This window comes from Belonocnema kinseyi, chromosome 4, assembly GCF_010883055.1.
Source record: "Belonocnema kinseyi isolate 2016_QV_RU_SX_M_011 chromosome 4, B_treatae_v1, whole genome shotgun sequence".
Taxonomy (NCBI): domain Eukaryota; kingdom Metazoa; phylum Arthropoda; class Insecta; order Hymenoptera; family Cynipidae; genus Belonocnema; species Belonocnema kinseyi.
The window spans coordinates 95,047,806-95,067,861 of NC_046660.1; the positions used below are offsets into that span (position 1 = coordinate 95,047,806).

General features: G+C 31.4%; 1 protein-coding gene across 3 annotated transcripts in view; it reads left to right on the top strand.

Annotated features, from left to right (window-relative positions):
* The first annotated feature begins 5,913 nt into the window (after window positions 1–5,913).
* The window catches only part of LOC117170540 (prominin-like protein), a 122,596-nt gene continuing 108,453 nt past the window's right edge, over window positions 5,914–20,056 (top strand). For all 3 annotated transcript variants that reach the window (XM_033357344.1, XM_033357345.1, XM_033357347.1), the window contains exon 1: window positions 5,914–6,276. In XM_033357344.1, the coding sequence (XP_033213235.1) occupies window positions 5,967–6,276 (310 nt within the window). In that variant the 5' untranslated portion in view covers window positions 5,914–5,966. The remainder of the gene's footprint in view (window positions 6,277–20,056) is intronic.

Genomic DNA, 20,056 nt, shown 5'->3' on the forward strand with positions numbered 1-20,056 from the left:
ATATGCAAATATGCAGATGACTTTACACTCATGTCAATATTAAATAACATGTATATTAAAGTTAATAAAAACGCATTAATATTATTACATTATATACATGATCATTATATTAATATTTAATATATATTTGATGGTTTGGCCTGGGACCGATCAGATCTTCCAGACTACTATCGGCGAGAAAATTCGAGTCCTCTGGCTTTGACGTTGAATAAGTATGAGAAGAAAAGCGGTAGGTTAATGAAAGGGGTATCATTTTAAAGGTGCAAATGTTGTACGTTAATGAGCCGATAAGTAATATTCCAAAAAATTATTTGTAGCTTACAGATTTGAAAATCTAATGAAAAGTAAGAAAATTTGATAGCTTTTAAAAACAGTGAACTTTGAAGCATAGTTTTTTATTGAAAAAATAATAGGAAAAATCTGAAAAAGATTCATGGTGGCACATTAAACATTTCCGAACAGATTGCCGTCGAAAAATTTTCAAAATATAAATAATTGTTCGTTTTTTGTGAATAAATATGCTACCGCACTATCTTCAGTTATAATGAAGATAATGAAGCGATTTAAATTGGAGGTAGTTAGTTGAACTATCTGCAATAACTTACAATTTGAAGGAAGTATGTGATTCTTGTTGCCTTTACAAATTGCGATATTTGAAGTCAATTTTTTATTAAGGATAGCAAGTGCGAGAGCCTAGCGTGGTGCCGTTTTTTCAGGGGATCGTCCTCGGCTTTCCTTACCACAGGGAAAGGGTTTGAAGGCCAGGGTGAGGCTCGGAGGCACAAGTTGAGTAGACCGGGCTGAGGAAAACCGAGGACGATCCTCTGAAAAAACATTAGAACTGAAGATAGTGCAGTCGCATATTTATTCACAAAAAACGAACAATTATTTACATTTCTGAAAATTTCAAAAACGTATGTATTCTCTAAAACTTACTCTACAAATTGACATAGTTTTCCACTACGGCAGGTATTTGCATGTTGTACTTTTTGCGATCAACAATAGGGCTTTGTTACTGCGCGTCTCGCTGCGCGCGCTTCGGTCAACCTTACTATATCGTCATTTTTTATGGTTAAGTTTTATATCTTATCTCAAGGTATTGTGAAACTTGAAGGAGATTATATAAATTATGTAAAATATTTATTTACATAAGTACATTTTACAGTAGACTATGTACATTTATTTCTACATTTTTTGTCTTTCTGGCATGCAAAAAAAGAAATACATTTAGCTTTATACTTTACAGTCTTTACACAATAAGGACATGATTTCTCACTTATACGAGCTTTACAATTACAACACGTAACAAAATCGTCTGGAGGTGGTAGTAATATATTTATTTTTTTTTTTGTATCAATGTCTCATCCTTCACTTCATAACCGAACATAAGAGGATTCAAAATATCTGCTTTCTCGTCTAAACAATTTGCTTGCTGATGAGTGACATAAAAAGCTCGGCAAATGTGCGATTCAAGTGATACAGACTTACATGCCATTTTTTTAAATTCATATTTTGCAGTGTGATGGTATTGCATATAGCGAAGCTCATCGAATGTACTACAAGTTAATAAATAAAATAATTATAATAAATATTATGACTATTGTCATTAATATTATAATAATTCCATTACTTATTATAGTAATTATAATAATTACGATATTAATAGTTGATTTAACTGTTGTGAATTACTTTACAGTCATCAAGACAACATTGCAATAAAAAAATTATCGATGTCGTTCGAAAAGTATACTATGTAAATCATTTAAAAAGACCCATTGCTGATCGCAAAAAGTACAACATGCAAAGACCTGCCGTAGTGGAAAACTATGTCAATTTGTAGAGTAAGTTTTAGAGAATACATACGTTTTTGAAATTTTTAGAAATTTTTGATAGATCAAAAATTATCAACAGTGAAAGTTAATAAAAAACGTCAAATTTTCGACCTTTAAAAATTCATAACTTTTGAAATGTGCATTTTACAAAATAGTTACTAAAGACCTTTTCTTCTTAAAATAAGCCCATTTTTCTAAAAAAAATTATCCAGACAGAAAAAACCATTTTTTCATCATTTGTTTAAACAAGTGCAATTTAAAAAATGTTCTACACATTTTTCGAAAAATTAAGTTGAGGATTCGGATTCAAGGGCTTAAAATACATAAGAATAAAGGGTTTTCAGCTTTGGCGGTCATAGTGCATACGCGAAGGTACCCAGCCCCCGGACTATATTCTGTATTACATTATCTTGCAAATAAAATTGTGAATTGAAAATTGCTGCCAATTTATGCCAATCAAAATTCATAAAGGGTCAGCTAGTTCCGGTACAGCGGCAACGATTCGAATTCCAATGTTGGATTCTTGGCTTTTTCAATTTTCAAGAATTCCGTATTTCATTTAGTTATGTTATCAAACAAAATATGAGATAGGCGGAATGTGCACTGTGCACCCTCTGTTTCCGTTTGACTTCTTTCTTTTTATGTTTTGGTACGGATTCCTTTGAACTTGTATAAGAATTAATTTATAATGTATGTTATTTAGAGTGGTATAATGCTTGCAATTGGAAAGCGTTTAAAAAAGAACAATAGCAACAACAACTAGCATATTAAAATCAGATGATTTCACTTTCAAGAGTTCATTATTAGAGAAGAGTATCGTTGAAAATAAGAGCCGCTGAAACACTTATTCAAATTGGAATCACGTGATATGAAAGTCAACAGGGATTCTCAAATATTCAAGTTTCAAGAATATATGTGCCACGGAGATACACAAATGCTTTTAACCAAAATTTGGATAAAGAGATTAATGCCAAGTTATGCCAAAGTCCTTTTAGAAAGAGTACTTCCTTAATTAAGACGTTTTTATATACAGCTCTTTAAATACTGTATTAGAATAAATATATTTTTGTGTTATTCTCCCTGATAACTTTCACAGAAACCTGGTTTACCAATAATATATTTCTGAATTCCCACACTGATGACGTCGGCGTGATAGATGATTTTAACATTTAAAATGAAGAACTCTAATTTTAAAATAGTGATGATTGAAGAGTATATTAAACTTGGAGCCATTCATAGTAGCAATCTTTAAAACTGGAAAAAGCTTTAGCTTACGAAAGTAATGCAAAATTATATAAGTATTTGTGGTTGATTATGAACCAATCTATTTAGATAATTAAATTTTCCAAATAGGAAAATTTATACACAAATTTATACATTTACATTTCCTATTTGGAAAATGTAAAAATTTAAATAGACAAGGTCAGAATGAACTACAAATTTTAGATATGCGCAAAAGATATATCTGTTTTATCCAATATTCATAAATTAATATATATTTAGGCTTATAAAATTTACGTATTTTACATTATATGTGAAGTATATTATGTTATATTAAAAATGTCATCTTGGTACTTATCTAAAAATAAGGTTGCCAAATGAGATCAGAGTTGGGTCACAAGTAACTAAGTTAATGAAAAATATACGTTATTAGTAACTATTAGGATGTTATGATTCTATAAAGTCTTTTTCAACGTAAGTTAGTTAAGAATTTTGCAGAAACTTGAAACTTTAATTTTAGTGACTTTGAAGTTACTTTGTGTTTTTTATACAATATCTCCTATCAAGAGAAGTTTATGGCTCAGTTATATATATATAATTAATCTCTGTTTTGTTTGAGCATTCGTCTGTTTTTTTAACTCATATTTTTTTGTTAAATTCAACTGTAATTAATTTCAAATTAAAATATTTTTTGTTCGAAATATTATCAATTATTACATTTTCCGTCGAGAATTCGCCTATTTTGGTTTCAGATTTAACTACTTGGTTGAAAATTCATGTATTTTTCTAAAAATTTAACTATTTTGGTAGGAAGTTCAATTATTGTGTCGAAAAATACTTTTTTTTAATGAAAATTCATATTTTCGGCTGTGTAAAAAATTTGTTTGTAAAAAATTTGCCTTCATGGCTTGAAAATTCAACAATTCAGTGCACATTTTTTTCTTTGTTGGTTCAAAATTCGGTTTCTTTGTTTCTTTTGGGAGAAAATCTAATTTTTTTGTCTTTGAAAATAAACCCCTTTTCAAGATAATGAAGCTGATTAAGTTGAGGATTTACCTATTTTCTTGAAAATTCTTCTTTTTTAATTGAAATCAACCGTGTTGTATTTAAATTAAAAATCTGTTATGGTTAAAAGGATATCAGCTATTAAATTTCTCGTTGAAAAGTCATATATTTTGATTGAAAACACATATATTTTGTTAGAAAATAAACAATTTTTGTATAAAATTAATCTGACCGCATATATTTTGGTATAAATTCGCTTAATTTGTTAAAAATTCAGTAGTTTGGTTGAAGATTCATTGTATTAGTTAAAAATTCATTTCTTTGATTGAAAATATAACTATTTTGTTTCAAATTTTTTTTTGGGGGTAGAAAAAATTCAAGTATTTTTGTAGAAAATTCAAACGTTTTTGTATAAAAAGCAACTATCATGTTGAAAATTAACTTTTGTGTTAGAAATTTATCTCTTTTGTTAAAATATCGTCTTTTTGATTTGAATATGGTAGAAAATTCAACTATTCAGTTGAAATTGAACTGTTTTGTTAAGAGTAAATATTTTCTGTATGAAAATTCAACCATCTAGTTGAAAGTTTATTATTTAAATTTTAACTATTTGGGTAGAAAGCGAGGCAGACAACCAAACTATTTTGTTGAAAAGTAACTCATTTTGATGAAAATTCATCCTTTTGGTTTGAAAATTCATTTTTGTGTTCAAAATGGTTCTTTTTTGTTTGAAAATTAATTTATTTTGGTAAAAAAATTGCACACGAGAAATTTAAAAATGATATTTCTAATATTGTAACTTTCAGTTAATTAAGTTTCTCTTAAAAGTCAAAATAAAACCCTCAAAATTAAGGTAGCTTTATTTTAATGTATTTTAATGTAAACAATAAAATAAAACTTCCTTAATTTTGAGGCTGTGATTTTGACTTTTAAGACGAACCTAATTAGGGTCATCGTGATGACTGTGGAAGTAATATTGGAGAACAGGTTAAACATATCAGGGAAATTGATTTAATTAACAAACCTAAAATTACGATCAGCTATAACTTTTGGCTTTAAAATTGTTTGTTTTATTCTTGTTAGAAAAAATAATTTGTATACGTTTATCAATTTTTCACTGATGAATGCATAATTACTAGACAAAGTAACTTTTTGAAAAAAAATCTGTTTTTCTTATTTGCAGGTATACATATTATTATGTAAATTTATTAATCAAAACCTTGTAGTTTCCGAATAAGTAATCCCTGATAAGAATATTTAAAGTGCGTAGTATAAAAAGACCAAGAACAAATAAGGACAAATTGAGAGGTCGGTTTTGGTTGACTTTGTCCTTTTTCTCCGTTTTTTTCCTTTTTGGATATTCATTTGTCTCTAATCAGCCAGGAAGGAGGTAGTTTTGAAATATAATATAATTTTTAATTGTGAATCCTTTTATTGATCTACTTGCATACAATTATGCATGAGAAAATAGATTTAATTACAATCTTAAATGAAATATATTATAAGTATTAAAACTCATCATCATGAAAGCGTTAACAGATAACAAGTTTGGCAGTGTCATTATGAAACCGAAAAAATCTGGCTATTTGAACAATAATTTCTATACACGTACCCACGTCAAATCAGCCTTTTTGGTCCTTTTTCGCCCAGATATCTTGACAACAAAGTAAACGACGGAACGTGGTTTGGTTCATTTCCATTTCTCTCGTTTTCTAAACAAGTTCATGCATGCACGCATGCGAATCAAGGCACCCGATTGGTTCTTCCCAGAATAGTGGGGTCGCCTATTCCCATTCCTTTCGTTTCTTCTGTCAGAGCGACAGCAACGGTGTAGATTACATTGGTGATTGGTGTCAGTGCGGATAACAGCCAGTCGCTAGCGGCGCGTCCCGGGCGCCGGTCGCTACGATGGCTTTTTTTCGAATGTGCAATGGTCTGCCAGGACTTTTTATTGGAATGATAACAGTACTTTTATTGTGTGTATACCTAGCTCATGGCCAAGAAACCCTCGCGACCAGGATGCGTGTTATTAGCGAGGATTTGGATCGACAGTTGAACGAGATGATGGCCTCTCAGGCGGTCAATTACTCCACAGTCAACACTACTGGATTGCCATACAATGCCTCCATGAAGTTCTGGCCTAAGGGCATGGGACAGCTGTATAATGTGACAAATATGTTCATCGACTTCGTCCAGGGAAAACAAGCTTATCCCGAAGGTGAGTCATAAAATCAATGCATCCGTGCGAGTCTGGACGCGTCTCGACTCGAGACTGTAGAGATTCATCTCACTCTCCAGGAAACAATTTCCGATTTTGGAGCGAAATGGTTACGCCCTGTGAGAGGGATGTGTAGGAAAATGGCCGATTCCGTGTTGGTAAACACAACGTTGACAAAGTCGGGGCAGTTCGTTCTGCGGTCTGGAAAATAATTTCATGGTTACAGTACGATTTTGTGAGAGTTCGTTCGTGGCTGAATCAGGGTTACACTTGTCTCCGCGCTGCGGACGACCTCTAGGTCGTCGAACTGACATTTAGTCCTTAGCGACTGTTTCGATCTCGTCTGGAGTGATTTTTTTTGCAGGTTATATTTGGTGCAAGTTCGAATTTCTAACGAGTGCTGAGTGACTACACGCTTTGTTGTCGAAACAAAGAACACTCATTTGACAAATTACATATAAGTTCCGAAAAGGTGATTTTGTCTAAAATTCATATATCAGTTGTCAGATTTTTGTTTAGTTTTGTGATATAGGATTTTGGAGGGCTTCTTCTAGGCAGATTTTTTCCACATTTTGTCAAACTCCATATTTTAAATTGTGCTGTAAACTTTTTCTTGTTTTCTGGATAATTTATGTTTGGAATGCTTGTAATTGACTTTATGTTTATATGACCAATTACTGAAAATGTTGTGGCTTTCATTTTATTGTACAACTTCAATTTACGGGATTGCAAATATTATTGACAGAATTAAAATTGTGTGTTGATAATAAGTATTTCGAAACAATACCTTTTCTCCTATTAAAATTAATTACAATTAGTGTCGAAATTAATAAGGTAGATGAAGAAGTAGGCTCTTCTTTAAGATTTCAAATTGTTTAAATATGATTATACATATTCAATTCAAGCCATTCAACATATTTTTCATGTTGATTACCTCTTTAACCTAAGTGATGTAGAATTCAATTTTTCTTTACAGGCTTAAATGAAAAAAAAATCAAATCAAAAGATTTGTTAGTGTTACGGCCAAAGAGGCATTAAATTAAATTTTTTTGAAATAATTTTTTTGTTATATGACAACTCCCCACCCTACAGTTTTGTTGTTGTTAAATGAATGTTATATATATTTTTTGTATAATATAATTTAATTTTACTTACTTTAAGATGAGAATGATACTTTTTTTGTTTAATTATTTTAAACTTTTATAAACTATACAAAAGTGATAAACAATCAAGAAAAGTCGAGTACAAAAACGCTTTGATAATCTCAGTGATCAAAATTAATTTTCTTCTATTCAAAAACCTCCATCAAATGCACAATTTTTAAATGATGTGATGACTACCTGTTATAATTATTCACATATTTTAATTTGAAAATAACTAACTCATATTTCTTTTATTATACTCTTTTACATGTGCTTGACAGCTGAACGAAAATTTTCACCGATGGCTCTAAAATAGAATCGGTGCTAAAATATTAATTTATTTATATCGCAAATAGTATAACTGAAAATAAATCTATAAGGTGTTATTTTAAATTGTAGTTGGAACAATATTATTGTTGATAAAATAGAATTGGAGAAAGATGTTTCGTCTATTCGAACGTTCCCAACTTCAGTTACCTTTCTTTTACTCCGTTTTTTAATGTGGAATCAAAACTCCTAACCAAAAAATGCATAAATGTCAATTTTATCTATTTCCGGGTGTTACCGAGTGACAAGGTTATGCAAAAAAATTATTATTTTAAAGTATGTTTTTACGTTTGAATAACCTAAGAACCAAGTGTTTGGACATGGGGTATTGTGAGGAAACATAGGTTTAATAAAACCCTGCAATAAAAGATTTAAGAAAACTTTATTTATCTAAAAACAAGCGTATAATATTCCGCGTGTATGAAATTGTCAACTTTTTTATTTTCACATATGCCAGGAAAAAATAGATCATATGCTAGTATCAGTCAACTTCCTATGGACCTATCTTACGCTTAAAAAAATCATTTTTAAATTCGAAACTACATTGAAAAGTAATATTTTAATTGTATGTTAGATAAGTAAATAATGTTTAGCATCCGTTTAATTTGTCTTTTATAAATAAAGGGTATCAAGATTTTCTTAATGCATCTGAAGTGAGAAAGGAATGTATTTTTCCGAAAGCTGTAGATCAATCCACTTAACATTAAAACAATGGCAAGTATTAGTAAAGTTTTAAAGTTTTTATTTCCATTCAAATATTTATAATATTCTTGCATAAGTCGAATAATTTTGTTGTTGAATTACCTTTAAATCTTATCTAAGCCTTACTTGAGTCTTTATCTGGGGAAATTTGTTGTGAAATTATACTTTTCTTTTTTACAAAAACGTTTGTTAATATGAGATTGAAAATAGAAAAAAATTAATTTCAAAAAAGTTTATTAAAAGATTCAAAATAAATTAATTATAGCGTAAGGAAAGTGGACATATTGAAAAGAAATTTAAAATTCTTAAAGGCCTGCATATCTGAATTGAAATTTTTATAAACGACTATTCTTTGTCATTATTTGGAAAAACTAACTTTCTGAAAAAGTATGTGTGTATAAACATTATACACTTGAACAAGGAAAATTTCGATCGACAAGGCAGAATATTGATTACGAATTGATTGCGATTATGATTCGGGCTATTCCAATGTATATAATTTCTAAAGTACAGTTGTTTTTAAAGAACTAAGCTTTCCATGAAAAGATTATGCTTAGAAAAATAAATATTAAATTTATATATTATCTTTGTGATTAAACACTGAAAATAAACTTCTTAAACATAACATTTAATTATGCACGTTATTTTTTTCTTGCGCCTGCACATAGAATATTACATTATTGTAACAAGCATGTTGCAATTTAAACGCAAAATTTCTTATAATTTGTTCTGAACTTCAGAATTTAATTAACTGAAACGCATTCGTGGTAAGTATAACGTTATTTTTATACGTTCGGATGCAACTAACGGTACTAACATCATGCAATGAAAGATGTTACACTATAAAAAGTGAATTGTCCATTCGATGAAAGCAAAGAGTAAACGCTACGTCTTTTTTATTCGCAAATACTGAACAAGTTAAGTTACGGGATAAACAGTCGCTATCGGAAAAGTTATTTACCGACATTGATCGGAACGACACGCTATTCACTTATCAGAGAACATCAATTTTTTGCTCACGACAAATAATCATTTTTTTATTCATTTCATTCTCAAGCCTTTTTTAACTGCATTGTAGCGTTATTTGTATCCATCATTTAGGCCTCGTCCAGAGAATGTCCTTGTTCTCAATGAATCCTACGCTTTATGTCATGATAACTTAATCCTTCTCTTTTCCCATTAGCTTCTTTTTTTTCCCCGCCGCAGACTATGAAAATCCTTGGAGGCGGAAGCTAGAGATCTTTCAGATTTTATCTTGGATTTATTTGAATGTAATTATGCTGTTCCCTGGACATTCTTTCATGCTCCAATAATGCCGTTGATTATCTCTACGATTACGCTTAAAACACGTAATCGAAAAAGTTACATTACGGTATTTTGATAAAAAAAGTATCTCTATTTCGTGTATATAACTTTGCATGTACTGGTAAAAGCAAATTTGATTCAGAGGACCGCTAATAACTTAAGAGGCAAGCGGGCGTGAATTACTTCCGCTTTAGTTTTTCACGCATAAAAAATCAGCAAACAAAAATAGGAAACGCGGACCCATTACGGCAATATCTCAAGTCGGGCATGTTATTTTTATGCTTCTCAAATTCCCCAGAATTTTAGCGAAAAATGTTTATTATTGTGAACACAAACATGCGGATACGAATGATTTTTTGGTTCTTGTATATACAAGATTATTATTATTTCTTTGGATTACTAGTTATACATTAGATATGCATATGTATACCTGTGTAAAATTAATGGAAAAATGTTTCGTGTGTTAAAAAGCTTACAAAATCAGTAAATTTATAAAATGATTGTTTAGATCTCATTTCGCTTGGTCATTTTTTCCATACTAAAAACCATAACAGAAATTTACTGATTTTTCAAATTATGCATTAATATAAGTTGTTAAGCAATTGCAAAGATTTCATTCGCTACTTCTTTACCTCAAAACATTCACTGCCAAGTTTCTTCTCCTTAATTCTAAACAATGTGAGATCAGAATTATTTTTCTCATCGTTAAGGATGTACTATGTACACTTGTACAGTCCGTCTTAAGATTAATGAAACTTCATAATTTTTTTTTAATCTGCCAAAATTGATGCATGTTCATTGTTACAAATTTTAAAACGTGAAATGTGTACTTTAAAATAATATTTAGGTTTATATTTTTTAATTTAAAGCATACTTATCATAGGTTTATGTTTTTGCTAAAATTTTAGACCAAAGTTGTTAGCCCTAATGAATCCTATAATTCTACTTATGTGCTTCTTATGTGCTTTATTTGTATGTATTTTAGGCTTGAAAATGAAAGCACAAAACTCTTAGCTGATACTTTACTCCAAATATCTTCACATAAAATTTTTACTTTACATTACTCATAGCTAAAAAATAACTCATTTACATTTTAACTGTATCGTTTCAAAACGTATGCCTTCTTCTTACGCTTTAAATAAACAGAAATTTTGTCGAACAGATTTCGATAGTTTCCTGATAGAATATACCTCCTTGAAAAAGGATTTTGGTTACAAAAACGTAAAGATGGCACTTCTTCAGTTGGAGATGCATATATGTGTCATCTTAAATCGAGTAGTTCTCGTTTTATGTACATGGTTAATCCCTAATGGTCACTGTATTAAATATAATCTGAAAACTACTAAAATTTTGATCTGAAGATATTTTTGAACAGGAACAGCTGCGATTTTCGTGTTATCACTTTTTAAGCTCAAAATGCATAGATACAAACAAATGAAGTATCTTGGTGAGATTTTGTTGATATTTTCATCATGCCTATAATTGGTTGTCCGACATCAAATTAAATAAGGAGTAGTACTTAAACTGTAGAAAGGCGTTTTTATTTTGTTCATATGGTTTTATACATTTTTGCTTCAGGTAATTCTCGTTTTTTTTTAAATAATAAAAACGCGTTACGTAATATTATAGGGTGTAGGCCCTTATCTGTGAAACAAAATCAATAAGTCGAGGGTTTAGGGGAGTTAGAATTTGTTGTACAAATTTTATTAACAAATCAGCTTAAAAAAATACTCGTAATTCTTCCAAGTTCTGTTGGGTTTTAGTTTCATTAACTACAAAGTAACTACGTGTCAGTAAAATCCACTAGAAGGCTTTTTTCTATACATTTTGTGCGGGATCCTTTGTCTGAAAGTCTTCCGATAAGGATTCCGGGTGGATGGAACTTTTTTTTGTAGTTGCTTGACATCAAATACAAGTAATTGGTTTTAAAAAATCCGAGAACAGAGCGTTTAGAGGAAAATTAGAATTCCGGTAGAGATATTGGGATCAAATTTTTTGCTGTTATCCGGCATCTAATACAATTAGGTTGTAAAAAATATAATAATGCATTATTTTATTTGTCAACAATTTATTTCATATCAGTCAAAAAATTTATCATTTTAATTCCAATCAAAATGAGCTACTAATGCTACTATAAATAAATTGTAGACGTTACATATAACGAAAAAAAAACTTTAAATAAAGATTATTCAATAAACCATTTCAACTCGTTTTTTTCTAACGCTTTGGGGTCTCTTCCGAAATAAGTTACAATTATCAAAGAGCATATTTCCCTTGATTTTTTAGTCCTTATAAAAATTGTTTGATTTTGCAGTGGAGTGTACACAGTTAAGTGTGTTCCCGTTAGAATTTCTTCATGAACGAAGTTACATTGCGAGCGTTAGGTTTCCTCTTGTTTTTCCGGTTTGTGTTTAATGCCATGACCTCAGATCTTTAAGCTAGCAAGTCAAAATCTTGCTGAGAATTCGTAACGACTAGAAGAATTGTGTATCTTTACGGTCTTATCCATATTGTGTCAATAGCATTTTGCTAAAGATTACTGGACCTGTGCGGATAAAATCTAAAGAAGCCCCATTTAGAAACTTATCGGGGCAGACTTGCGTCATTAGGCTTAGGGCATTGTGTAGACCGTTTAATGTAGTAGGTTTTTCGGGCCCTAATCGGGTGCTGACTCGTCCGTCATGACAAACAATGTTTTAAGTTTGAAACTTAAACATTTTGTTGTACATTTACATTTTACAGTAAAAACCAGCCTGTTTTAAAGGATAAAAAATGAACTCTAAAAAGATTAAATTTTTTTCTCATCATCTAGTCAGTCTTTTTGGGCTCTTGTCGGATGCTAAAAAGTATCAAAGGTGACAAATTTACAGTACCTCCTACATTACAAAAATGTTTGTCTCATCATCTAGACAGATTTTGAAATCATTTTTAACGTTAACGATCTTAAATATATTTTCACAAGACCGACTGTCTAGCGCTAAATTAGCTTATTGAGAATGGCTTTTGACCATACAAAAACGTTTCACCTCTACTCAGCGCTTTAGTAGGCCCTATTGACGCCACATTAGCGGTCAGGATGGTCTATACTATACAGTATTACTATACTGGCCCCAATAATTGCCCGGTCATTTTATACACAGGAGGAGAAGTACACGATTTTCAATCTAATTTATTTGCGTAATAGCACATAAAAAATATACACATATTGACAAAATTAGCAATTTCAAAAATATGATTTTAGTTCTAAAAGAGAATTGTTTAAGTCAGACTCGCTATTGATCAACTTGATAAATATATACTTAAGAAAAACAAATAAATTGATTGAATGTACAAGTAAATTGTCATAAATAATTGATATAAAAAAACATTTCAGTATAATGCGCAAATTTTGGCAATACTAATTTCTTAGATAAAATTATTTCTTACAATATATTTTGTATTAGATTTGTAATTGTTAACTAGGATTCCGAAGCAAGTTAATGTAGATATTTGTTCAAGATTTTTGGCTAATAATTAAATTAAAAATGGTCATAAACAATTTATTAAATTAATGCGCAACTGTAAATGTCTTTTACTTGAGTAAGTGTGCTATTTTTGCTTTTAAGAATAATCTAGCATTGTTATTTTAAGAGCAGAGTTTAGCGAAAAGTTAAGTTACTATTGTTAATAACACATATTATAAGCAAATGGCACACATGGACATTTCTTCGTAGGAAGAATCATTCCAGATAACAAAATACCTGCACAGTGCGAGCATTATAGGTCGCACGCGTGCGGTTAAGGCCGCATTACGTGAGTTCATATCACCACACAGATGCATCTTCCATGTGGTCGCATAAATTTCGCACTTTGTGCGAGTCCGGTAAAATGCGAGTACGTAGAGCGAGTAAAATATTTTTTTACATTAAATTGAAGATATGTAAATGATAACTCAATAAATACCATTTGAACTTGGTACTGAAAAATTTTAATTAAAAAAATGCCAACAGTGATGGGAGAACGCGGACATTTCTGACATGCGGAGTACTGATTCTTGTGTATTTTTAGGTTATGTAACCCCATGTGTCAACTTTAAAATACACAGGAATCACTACTGTGCATGCCAGAGATGTCTGCGTTCTCCCGTCACTGCTGGAATATCTTCTATCAATTTGAATTGAGTTGAATTGTTGAAATTCGCAAGAAATGTCCCTCGTTCATGTACTAAAAAAATACCGCAGCACAATTTAAAAAACCGAGAAACCGACGCTAACAAGTAGAGAACACGCGCTATGTTGTCCGCGATCAGTGAAGTGCAAGGTTGGTGTGGGACTGAGGGGTTCGGTCCGTTGTCCGCTCCGCTGGTGCTGAGGTTAAATCAACATGGCGTTGGTGACTGGAGGGAAACTTAAGCAAAAACGTTATAATGAAATAATGAAATCGATATTTTTTTCATATTGCTTTTAATATTTTATTAAGTGGATATTGAAAAATTAAAACTAATTTCCAAAATAATTTTTCTCACTATATAAGTTAATGAAAAATGTATGCACGCACGACGTGAGACTCACCACGAGCGAGTAACGTGCGACGCACGATTGTTATCTGGGATATTTCTCGTTAAAGCTTCTTGAAAGCTAGTTAATATTAATATTTGATTTATATGTTACGTCAAGGTGATCATTTTTATAAATAAATTGTTTACAAAAATCACAAATTCCACATCATTTGGTCATCCAATAATAATGCATAGTTGTTTAAACAATCTTCAATGAAAAATGTTATTAAAAGTTGATTACATTAAAACAAGAAGTGTTAAGTGCTGAAAAATAGCCCAATAATTCATTTGGTCATTAATTTTGTTTAAAAACTTATAAAATGTTATCGATTCATAGAAAGAAGTCATTGGTAAACAATTTTCTGTTAATTCCGTAAAAAAGTGGAACTTTATTTATAAATCCATAAAATTATGAAAATTGGCTTACACAATTGTTTTTAACGATAATATTTATTTATGACACGTTCAATAACTTTTTAAATATTTTCGTTCTTAAATAAAATAGTGTTTTTTAAATCGGCAGTGACAGTTGGATGCGAAGTTTTATTATATTATACTAAAAAAAACAGTTTAAGTCTTTTAATTATTATTAACCGATTTAAGACAATTGCAATAATTGTCTTCTGGAAATTAATTTGTCCTTGGAAGTTTTTTCCCCTACTGCGCGCCCCCTGGTATTCGCATAGGTAAAAGTAATATGAAACACTCCACAAACAAAGAAGAACGTATATATTTTATAATTACGTAAGATCATTGATAGAATAGCTAGCTACGACAATTATTATGAATGATTAAATTAAACTTAATTTAAACTTACAGCGAAAAATGACGTTATATAAAACTTTAATGAGCATTCCTAATGAAAACATTTGCCCCGATTATTTGACTATAATTTTAATTATGGCAATTTTAATATTATTTAATATTTTGCGTCACGTGTAATCTTGGTCAAAATATAATATTAACTATTTTTCAAGAAATGATCATTCATCAATGATAAGTAGTTCCATTCCAATAGCGCCATAATATTTGCGTAATAATTGTGTAATAAGGCGTAATAGGGATTATTCCTTACAGGTTTTTGATGTGTGAATTTCCTCTCGAAATAAATATTAATAGACAGTCCCTGATATATTTTAAAGGTCTTAATTAATTTCGACTTTAAATTGTTCAATTTTTCTATGAAAAAAGTTATTTCGGCCGAGATAATTTGCCTTTAAAAAAATGGTTGCACTTAGTTTTAAAGCTTTGAATACATTTGAAAATCTCAGCTGGAAATAATGCAATTTCTAATTTCCATTTTAAATTATCAAAAATGTAAAATTTTATTGCAGTTGTAGCATTCAACACTTTTAATTTGTTATTATGAGCTTTCCAATTTAATAAATAAGTCAAAATTAAGCAAGCCGTCAGAATAAAATTAAATTCTATCCTGCAATTACTTCCTGTGGTGAAATATTAACTTCAGCTTCCTTATTTTAATTAATGAGAACAATACTTCAGAGGATATTCTTCTAACTCGAATTACATTATAACTATAGTTAGACATAAAAGCCGTCAAGCCACACCTTTTTAGTTAATTCTAGGTGTTTTAATTATTATCAAAGTGCATACTTATTCTATCATCTGCAATAGATTCATTCACAATTCAGATTCCTGGGACGGTAGACAATACAAAAGAATAATATCATAGATTCGGTTTCTGAGTTTCTTCGCTCTGTCTAGTCTCCATTGTTCCCTGGAGTTTTTGTTTGGTATTATCTAATCTCGTATGTCCCTAGAGCGCAGGGGAGTACCAGCTGTTTGTTACAAAAGTCAATTTAATTTTATTGTCACTCTCTATCAAGAGGGTCCCAATGACATATGACCACCTCGTTGAGCATATAACCTATATTATCATGTGATCTATCCTATCTTATTGATCTTTCTACAGAGACGGTTTCATTATAAACGACAGAGGATTTCCACTCAATGAAAAAATTCATCCGATAAGAGATGCATGGGAATCGTGATATTCCGTACGTTTAAGGCGGGAAGTGAATGACTTTTTCCCACTAAGTGACGGGTAGTGAGTGGCGAAAACCCACGTTCTCAAAGTAGCGTTTTTCCTCTAGAAAATTTTAACTGGTGTAGTGGTAAATGTCAAAATCTAGTTCTCCACCAGCACACTAACTATTCGTATTGGATTAGATTTCATAATGCACTAGTCATGACATAGATAAGTTTCTTTTAAGCTATAGTTTATATGAAGACATCGCGGTTCTTTATATAATCTAAATAATGACCTTTTTCAATCGACTTTTCTCTCTGGTGCAATTTAAAAATTAATTTGCAACTATAGTTTCTTCCATTTGCTGAAACAGCTTAAGGGTGATTCTAAAAAGGACGGCCACTTTGGAGAGTGTCACTTCTGAGAAAAAAAGTTGTTCGAAATGAATGCAAATTTTTTGTATCTTATAGTACTAACAGTCAGGTAACGGAAAATAAGCGTGGCCTCGAAAAAATTCATAAATTAACATTTAAAAAATTATAGCAATCTTGGGAATGACTCACATATTCTAAACGTAATGAAATCGTGCAAACTAATTAGTTCTCATTTAATATATATAAAATTCAGTATAAATTACGTTTGTCATAAAATGTCCTGATAAATCAATAATAATAATAATAATGCATTGCACATAAATATTTATTATTGATAAACAATCATATTGATAATAATATCAATTCTAGATAATATGATCTAGACAAGATTCATTAATTGCTTTTCTATAAAACAAAATAATTACATAATAGTAAAAAAGTTATAAACGCAAGCTTAAATAACTGTCTTGCCATTCTATATTTTATTTCCTTGACGCTTTCCTTTGTGTTTCTTTGCGTTGACAAACATTAGACTTAGTAGGTTGTGAACTTTTCTTTGTTCGAATTCTCTTTTTTCTGTTTTGCCAGTCGTTTTTTAGATAATGAATGAGCTTAAATAAAGTTATAAGGCAAAATAATTTGATTCGTACCTCGATTGTAATTGAGAAATGAATATGAGTATTTTTATTACAATAAATTTTATTCTTTTATATCTAGATATTAGACGAAAATCGTGATCATGTGTGTGATACTTATGAAAAGGATACTGGCTGGATATAATTATTATAAACGTAATAACCGTTTTTATTGCTCAATTACAATGGTTTATCACGCTGCGACTGAGGCCAGCAGGACATGTCGTGCACGTAAAATTTAATAATATTTCATGTTTGTGCATATAAAAAATAAGCTTATAAATTTAATTATAAACAGTGTCTACACATTCGGCGGGACCGTCAGGTACGCCTCTGAGAGTGCAGTTTCACTAATTGTTTGAATAACCAAATCGACTATTTCAAGGGTCCGTGGTCGAAACATTTTTTTTCGAAATTCATTTCCTGTATTTTCTGGAACATTTTTTATATGCAGTTAATATCCCGCAAGCTAGACGTCCAATTCCTTTTAGTTCTTTTTAACAGAATTTTCAGAAACCGCGTTTTGGTATCTTGAGCATAGGTCCGCGGTCTAATCGTATTAATTGCTCATGGCGTCTTATGGGAAATCCGTGCTTCTCAAAATGGCTCAGTTTACTCGTAGAATAGGACAGTGAGACACATGTCAGTGCATGCGAAGTTAAGTGTATGTGTCGAAAGTTTTTTGTGGCTATTCACGTTATCTTCAATGTTTTCGTCAACGGATCGCTGTAAAGACGAAAGAGAGCGACGCGTTTCGAATGAAAATTTTTGTAATCAACTATTTTAAATGTTTGTAAGTACATTTATATTCGGCTTGCGATTTCAAGCATTTTTAAATTTAAAACTCGCCCACAGCTTAAAAAACAACGCAGAAACATGCGAGCCCAGGAAAAACAATAGAAAACCATTTTTTTCTATTAAATGAACAAAACATTTTACAGTTGAACAAATATTGAAAATTGCAAAAATAAGAACGATTTTTCTTCACCGTGTAAAATCTCTGAAATGTCAGTTAACAGTTTTAGACCGCGGGCCCTTCATTACATTCTCTACGGGTGAAATTGATTGAATAGTTATCCGAATAACAAATTCCACACAAATTTAAATTGATTTTATATTTTTTTTAACACGAAAATCAATTAAATATGATTGGAATTGAAGTTACAAGATGTATTTTTTTATAATTTCGTTCATACTCATTATATAATTTATTCTGTAGATAAAATCCGAGAAAACTGGTGCTGGAGACGCGGGATCGACAGGACATTTTTGATGGTTTTTTTATTTTTAGCTACAATTAGAAATAATCAAGGTTCATGACAATAAGGGAGGTTGTTCTTCATGTTGAGCACCTATTATAAGAATTTTTGCATTTCTCATCTCTTCATTATCATTGATTACAAAGCTTAGAGACAAAATGACCGACTTATTGCGAATCACCCTTAAACACACAGAATCTTCTTATTTTCCTGATATTTATTAACACCGGTTTCGGACATGGCTTACAGTAGCTGTAAAACTAAATCTAGACCATCCTAACATTAACAGACAGGGTCGCTTAAGGGCATGTGATACTTTAGAGAATTGTCGATTTTAGCAGTTTTAGGTTCCCCCGGCTTTTTCCAGAATAATAAATATTTTGTCTTAAAAATTTGGGAAATGATAGCGAACATGTTAACGGACGTCCCCACACACTTTTTTTGTAGGTTAATTTAAAAAAGTTTTAATTTAGCAAAATATGATTAATTTGCATAGCGCTTAGGAAATAGTAGCGATTTTTTCAGTGTTACTAGGCAGTCTGATAAGTCCCTGAAAAATGAAACACGGAGACGTTTTTTTGGCCAAAGTTGGTTTTATTTTTCAACATACTCTCCTTTTAGGTCAATACAGCGAGTCCAACGATTTTCTAACTTTTGGATACCGTCCGAAAAGTACTCGATCGGAAGGTCTCCAAAATACGCCTCAGTTTCAGCTATGAGCTCCTCATTTGAGTAAAAACGCTTACCGATGAGCCATCTCTTCAGGTTAGGGAACAAATAATAGTCGCTGGGGGCCAGTTCTGGTGAATACGGTGGCTGAGGAACCAATTCGAAGCCGATTTCATACAATTTTGCTTGTGCAACTAAGCATGAATGAACAGGCGCATTGTCGTGATGATAAAGCGGTTTCTTCTTCTTCAAATGCGGTCGTTTTTCGGCGATTTCGATTTTCAATCGGTCCAATAATGATGAATAGTATGGTCCGGTTATGGTTTTACCTTTTTCAAGATAGTCCACGAATATTATGCCATTTGCATCCCAAAATACGGAGGCCATAGCCTTTCCGACCCATTGTTGCGTTTTTGGACGCTTCGGAGCACTTTGACCCGGTGGAACCCACTGTTTTGCCTGTTGCGTTGACTCAGGAGTGTAGTAGTGGATCCAGGTTTCATCCATGGTTATGAATCGGCGCAAAAACTCGGTCGGCTTACGCGAAAATAATGCCAAATTCTGCTGGGAAGTTGTCACACGAATTCGTTTTTGGTCCACTGTGAGCAAACGCGGCACCCATCGCGCGCAGAGCTTCTTCATGCCCAAAACTGAATGCACGTTATTGCCCACACGTTCCAATGACATGCCTACAGCATTAGCTACCTCTCTCAATTTCACTTTGGGATCATTCAACATAATATCATGGATTTTTTCGACATTTTCTGGTGTAGTGACCTCTTTTGGGCGCCCAGATCGTTCAGCATCAACTGTGCTCGTACGGCCACAACGAAACTCGGT